Consider the following 7,070-nt stretch of genomic DNA (forward strand, 5'->3'; position numbering starts at 1 on the left):
ATAATTTCTAAACATGTAATAATCTGTTGCTGAGTAACCACTGTCCATGTTTTTTTTTTTTTTTTTTTTTTTTTTTTTTTATAAGAGAAGTGAGTCATTTCAAGTGGCAACACTGCCCCCTTCAGGTTTTCAATAAGACTGCCTTAGAACAGAATTTAGCAGAAAAAAAACAATGCTTCAAGCCAAGTGCCAGGCGACACAGTGCAGAGTCTGTGACCTCATTAAACACATGATTTTCATATCTGAACTCTTCACCCAACAATTCATCACTGGATAATATGACCTGGATAATGCCTGAAAAATAAAAAAAAAGAGGAAATTATTTCTTCCCTTTGAAACCGAATACAACAATTGTGCAAAAAATCTTTGATGCACTTCTTTAGAAAGGTCCAGTGGCCTGGTGGACAGGACAGATGGACAGTAATTTCAGAGCCCAAGATTTGAGACTGAGCATAAAATGAATTTGTTCTCGTGCATTACAGTAGGTTATATATTGACTCTGCCAGAATCGCCATCAGTCACAGCAGATTCATTCTGTAAGATTAAGCAGATCCTGGCTATGCGGATTAGGCCTCATGTAGGCATGCACCATAACCACATGGCAAGGGATTCTTAACTTGCAGAGAATGCATGTGGGTTTCATTACATTTATCTGGGAGACTTTCAAAGAAAGAAGATAAAGTGAATGTAGGATTTGACTAAATAATTATAAGCCTAATTCTTTATGGCAAAATAATTTGTCAGTGGTATTTTTTTTTTTGGCATACACATTTATAATGTACGGATTTCATAATACAACATTAAAAAAACACTGGATACAGCAGGGGCTTCAGTTTATCTGTGCAGCCATTTTAACACTTTTTGTGAACTGCTTATCTGCTGTATGTGAACATTTTTGGAATATCAAGGTTACAGAATCTAATCCTGGACTTCCTGAAAACTTAGAGCTGCCATCATATTACTTCCATTTTGAGACTATGGAGGAGACACTTGGGATAATTATAGACACGGATGTTTTGTCAGTCTTGAGTGTCAGTCTTCATTTCTGTGTGATATATGCAGAAAATAAAACCAAAAAGGGACTTTGTTTGCATACATTTATTACCTTCATAATATTTGAATGTTTGAACGAACATTTTAGTTTTGGCCTGCTTGATGGTTTCTCAAAAAAAAAAAAAAACCTGTTTATATCTGTACTACAATAAAGTTAGAAGAACAATAGCATCAACAGATGCCACAGTGAACAGAGCTTTGGCCACATGGCAATGTTCATACTAATTGTTTTCTGGAACTTTATGCACAATTGTAACTTTCTCACACAAAAACAATGGTTGCATAAGATGAAAAAGTTGTACAAAAGTTATGCATTACATACTTTCCTTAGTGGTTTACATTTATTATAAATGTACCATTTGATTGCAGTACAAAGACTCCTTCAAATAAATCCCTTTGGGAACAACAATATGACTAATACAACAAATCAAAGACATAATTGTGAACCTATTCCATCAAGGGCAAATACTAGACAAGCTGGCAGTAAACTTTTTGACTTTAGTCCCTTCACTAATCCGTAATAAATCTGCAATAACATGCATCAATATTTTTTTTTTAAACAACATTCACTTGATAAGACAAGAACCTCTACTGCCCTCCGAGCAAACCCATCCGAACAAGGCGAAGGATGAAAACAAATGTCTGCAAGGCAGGAACACGAGTCACAGCACTGGGAGAATCAGTGCTCAACAGTTTCAATGTAGTACCATGATGGGTTTCATCTCAGGATAAAGAATCCCTTTCTATATTAGCTTTTCTCCCTCTTCATTTCTTTTCTTAAGACTTCCAAGGGGGAAAAAGACAATTACCTGGTTGGCGTCAGCAACCGTGTCAGAATATTATTATAGCATAGTATAGTATAGTGTTATTTACTTGACAACCACATTGAGAATGGCTCAAATCAGATGCAAGGGAGGGTGGAAAGTGGTTAAATGTGAACATGATAAAAAACTAATCACCTTAAAAGGGAATCACTGCGAATTGAAGAGCGGTGACAAATTATCGACTTCTCGTTTGAGATTATATGAGGACTGCTGTGTTTCTGTCACAGTTAAATTTGGCAAGATAAATGTTCATGTATTTGACAGTCATCATTTCTCAGAAGCATCCTGAACATACCTAATAGATTATTTTAAACACTGTGCTCTCATTTAATCCAAGATAAGAAATTATTCAGTCTAAGCTTTTATACTTGTACTGCAAATATAAACACATTTTCCCAAAATTATATTTTACAAAGAGGCACTTAATTGCACTGGATACAAAGTGCTCAGGACCTTGACAGATGGATCGGTTTATACTGTAGACTAAATCTTAAGAACATTACACAAAATAACACTTGAGTTATCCAAAGTTAATGAACTGTTGACTGAAGGATGTTTTCCTTTTCAAAACACATGACTGAACATAATACAGGAGCCCAGAACAAACAAGCTTTGACGATAAACTCTGCTGCTGCATGCATAATCCTGCTACTTCATTAAACACTGCTTAACCAGGTTTCCTGGACATTAGATTGCACGACTGATACAAATCCAGATTTTTCTAGTTTTGTTTTCATGTTAAATCTTACAGTCCTTCTGATGACTTTGGTTCCTTATGTGTCCCTCATATGAAACCAGCTTGGCTGTGAATATACTGCTTCTTTGTTTGATGCACCTCCTTTCTGGAGAGTAAGGTCAGACCAAAATATTATTGTTCTTAACGAAAAATCTCCCTGCTGAAAAACTAGTTATGTACATTGGCACTTTTCGCTAAAAAAGGCATAGCCTTGCTCTTTCATGTCTTTCCTTGCTCTAAATGGAACCGCCAGTAAAATGAAGACAAGAAAACACAGTTCTAGCATAGCAACAGTTCTAGCATAGCAACTCATGTTCCGGATACACGGAGGAGTCCTTTGTGAGATTTTCGGCACACAGAAGGGGCCACTGGGAGGCCAACACTGACAAACAACAGATGAGACAAAAGACCATATACTATTAACAAACAGAAGGAAAACCACAGAAAGATGCCTGTTGACACAATCAGAGAGAGGCCTTTAAAGCTTAGCCCAACTGCCTCATGTCTCTGCTGCTGTCTAATGGCACAGCCATATTACGGCTCCACAGATAAAAAGGCAGGAAAAAAAGTAAAAGATACTAATAATCTAATTACAAAATCATAGAAACTCATTCATGAATGTATAAAAAAATACAAATGTAAACTGATTACCGTTAAACATCCCACCCATTCCCCTAAAATGGTAATAAAAACTAAAAACTAAAATCATAATGCATAATGAGTACAAAATATTTGATTTTTTTTTGTCTAGAAATACACAGACAAGACTGCGGTTGGACACAAACAATGACCTTGTAGGAATGTCCACCAATCAAAACACTTAAAGCAGCCAAAGGGTCAAAGAACACAATGATACTTTCCTTTGGTATATGTGATAAAGTTAATAAAGTCACCACTTTAGCGTGCCGACATATTTTGCACTTCATTTGGTGGCGCCCTAAACTCACTGTTAAGTGCTTACATTTGGTTTGGTACAAAATGCATCTGTGCTTTTAGGTCAATAAAAAAAATGCATAGTTATTATTTCAATCTAAGGAATTAGGCTCTCACAGGCAAAAGTCTAGTATTATTAAAGTGCATGTCACTGATACAACAGCATTATACAACTGCAAGTAGTATCAATGTGTAAAATGATTGTACTAATCATTCTGCCTGTTCCCTTGAACGAAAAGTGGACAGAACAACTGGACAGTACCCTTCATCAGAACCATAACAACCTTCATATAGAAATGCTCCAGATAGACTCAAGGGCTCTATAAAGAGTGAACATTGAACATCATGTATCTGAGAAATCCCTTTTTTCTTCTTGGCACTTCAGGTAAAACTATGGCTTTTTTAATATATATATTTATACTATATGGCAACAACAACATTTTGAACAGTCTTAATTCAGCTGAAGCTGAAAGAGGGTAAACAACCAGTGAAACCTGGGCTGCTAAGGCACAGAAAGACACTGGAGGCTGGTCTCCATCATGGACGGTTCTGGGATGGCCTGGAGGTCTGGAGGCGCCTACCATCGCCCGCTGACGCTGGCCATGTCTGCGTGAAACTGGCGGGAGAGGCGGCCACTCGCTCCCCCTTCCAGGAAGGAGGACCTGATAGGTGGCTCAAATAGCTTCCTCCGGTTCTTATTTAGTTCTGTATAAAAAAAAGAAGAGCACCACAAATCAGCAGTAGCAAAGGTGATACAAACATGGTTTTTCAACTTTTCCTAGTGTTGCTGTAGGAGCTGTAGTAAATCAAGGTAAAGGAATAAACACAACCAAAGGGTATGTTAGTCTTGCTTTGCCAGACTATCTACACGCTGCGGAGTGGAGGAGGGTCTGGCTACTCCACACAGCATTCTGGGATGGAAGAAAAACGTGCTCTGGTTTATTGGCATTTCTTTAAACCAATCACAATCGTCATGGGCAGTGCTAAGCTCCACATGGAGCCGCTGCAAAATAGTCATGTGAGAGAAAACTCAGATTGGAAAGATAGTCTAGCTAACTGTCTCAATATACCCTGCAGAGATCTGAGGAGCAGTTAACCATAGTCCTCATAAATCCACCGGACTTTAAAATTCCAACACAAAGAAAGCGGAAGGAAACAGAAATTGGCGAAAAAACATGCATCCGGCGGAATTTCCTGCGGCACCGGAGCAATCCCGTGAACGTCAAGGATTTAGACTAAAAGTATATTAACATTTCTTTTTAGCCGCCATTGATCAACAATGACAAAAAAAATTGGATTCAAATAACTACAGGATTACTCAGATCAACAAAAGTCATCTTTATGTCCATCTGGGTTTTACACAGCAGCTTGGAAGAATTCATTTTATAAAAATGTCACGTCATGGAGTTGTTATATGATAGCATTCGGTCGCTGCCAAAATAAACTTTCAGTATGATTGCTGGAGACAGGCAGCTAGCTCCAGCAGCTCTTTTTACTGGCAGACTGGCAAGTTAAAACCTGGATTGCCTTGAGTGGCATTGTATCTCTTTATAATGAGAGGCAAAAACACAGACAGACAAAGAGACAGACAGAGACATGCACGTTCCTGGTTTGGAGCCCTAGAGTCCGTCACTGGAGATGAAAGTTGGCCTTGGATCCCTCTGCTTCCCTAATAATCACAGTACTGGCCTCGCCATTTCCCCTTGTTGCTCTTACTGTCAAACCAGGCTCTGGTCTGAGGATTCTGAACTGAATATCCATGACAGGAAGCTTGTGATCCCAACATGAGCATGATTAACTTACACAGCCCAACAACTCCAGCTATTACAATGTCCAAAATATGACTTCAGTAATGAAGTGTGACACCCAAAACATTCACATCAGATCCAGTGCAACAACAGAGTCAGCTTTAGGGAGGCAGCTGGAGAAACTGGAGAAATACCAAAAACACTCATCTGAGAAGAATGTGCCTTAATCCCATTTACTCCTGTCGGTGCAAATTACGGCAACATGTTTTTCTTGTATCTTTAAAAGATAAATTAGTTACAACATCTCTCTTGTACTTCTCTGCTAGTTTGCCAATAATAAAGGCCACCTATAGTTTTCAAATCCAGTGGTTGGCAGTGTTAATGACCTCTGTCAGTTGGAGTACACTTTTTGCCTTCCACACAGCAGGGCTCCACTCAGGCTTGTTGCAAGGACAGACAAACTAGCAAACATTAATAAAACACATGAGCCAATTTGTGTGAACTGCCATCATCAGGAGCTGGCAGGATAATGGCTCCAGCTGGTATCCGTGATTATCAGCACTGAAAAAGACCAACTTGAGACAGAGTTGGCCATATGCAGGAATTTCTGTACTGTATCTTTAATGTTTTTTGTTGTTGTCAATTTTGGTTTTGCCAGACAGGGACGAGGGGAGACATGAAAGAGAAAATGTAAAAAACACATGCTCTTCTATTTGTACCTGAGATGGCAAGCAGCATTTTCCTGCGGGCTCCAAAGGTGGTGATACCTAGTTCCTTCAGGTCCTGGTCTGTTAGAGTCAGGAATGTCTGAAGGTCAATCTGAAAACAGCAACAATTGATTTAACACTATTATTACAACAGTTCAGCAACTTCTTCTAGAACTAAACCAACCATAAACTACCGGTAAGTAAACCAAAAAGCTTTTACACTATACATTTTTCCAAGAACATAAATATAGGCCATCCTCCAACCCATATGTTTGAACAGCATAGAAGCACCAAAAGCTTCCCTCACATGCATCTTATTTTCTCCCTACTTTTATCTTGTTGCATATAAGATATGGGAACTGAATTTAAAAAGACACTTTTCAGCTTACACTTAATGCATTGAGGAAGTTCAAGAGGGCACTGCACTGAAGCCAGAGACATCTTTCCATTTGCAGCTCAAAGCTTTAGTTTAGCCATGCTAGCTGCAACACTTTAATCTAATGCTAATATGCTCATAGTGACCATGCTAACATGTTCACTTGTTTTTTTTGTGATTGTTGCGGGCAAAAATCCTTGATTATGCGGCACGTTTTCTTAAACAATGTGATGGAATATGCGGGATATTCATGCAATTTTATACAATAAAATTGCGGGACCTTGCAAAAAGGTTTGATGAAAAAGAGAAAAAAAGTGATCGTAGCGTGGCACTCGCTCATACTCTGCAACTGACTAGCTAGCAGTACTTACTGCGCATGGGAAACTCCCAACAAAGATGGTACAGAAGGGAGAGGCCTCACTCTGTAGCTAAAACAGAGCTTAACACATAGGCTGAAAAGTAGAGCTGCAGCAATGTGCAGTACAACAAATATATGGTGTTTTCTGAAGATTAAACTACATAAGCCTATTCTGGTACAAACTCTAAATACAATTGAACATGAAAATGAGCATAATATGAGCAGTTCATTGCAATTCATTCAGTAGTTGTGTTTCAGTCTGGACCAAAGCGGGGGAACGAGAGCCCTGGTGGAATTTCTTTTGGAAAATGTCAATGTGGAAAATCATAACACTA

At 38.6% G+C, this 7,070-nt stretch overlaps 1 protein-coding gene across 2 annotated transcripts in view; it reads right to left on the bottom strand.

Annotated features, from left to right (window-relative positions):
- Window positions 1–2,263: 2,263 nt before the first annotated feature.
- The window catches only part of bicc1a (BicC family RNA binding protein 1a), a 69,089-nt gene continuing 64,282 nt past the window's right edge, over window positions 2,264–7,070 (bottom strand). For both annotated transcript variants that reach the window (XM_028603552.1, XM_028603553.1), the window contains 2 exons: window positions 6,014–6,113; window positions 2,264–4,251 (listed from right to left, as the gene is read on the bottom strand). In XM_028603552.1, the coding sequence (XP_028459353.1) occupies window positions 4,124–4,251; window positions 6,014–6,113 (228 nt within the window). In that variant the 3' untranslated portion in view covers window positions 2,264–4,123. The remainder of the gene's footprint in view (window positions 4,252–6,013; window positions 6,114–7,070) is intronic.

Source organism: Perca flavescens, chromosome 17, assembly GCF_004354835.1.
Source record: "Perca flavescens isolate YP-PL-M2 chromosome 17, PFLA_1.0, whole genome shotgun sequence".
In the NCBI taxonomy this organism is placed as follows: domain Eukaryota; kingdom Metazoa; phylum Chordata; class Actinopteri; order Perciformes; family Percidae; genus Perca; species Perca flavescens.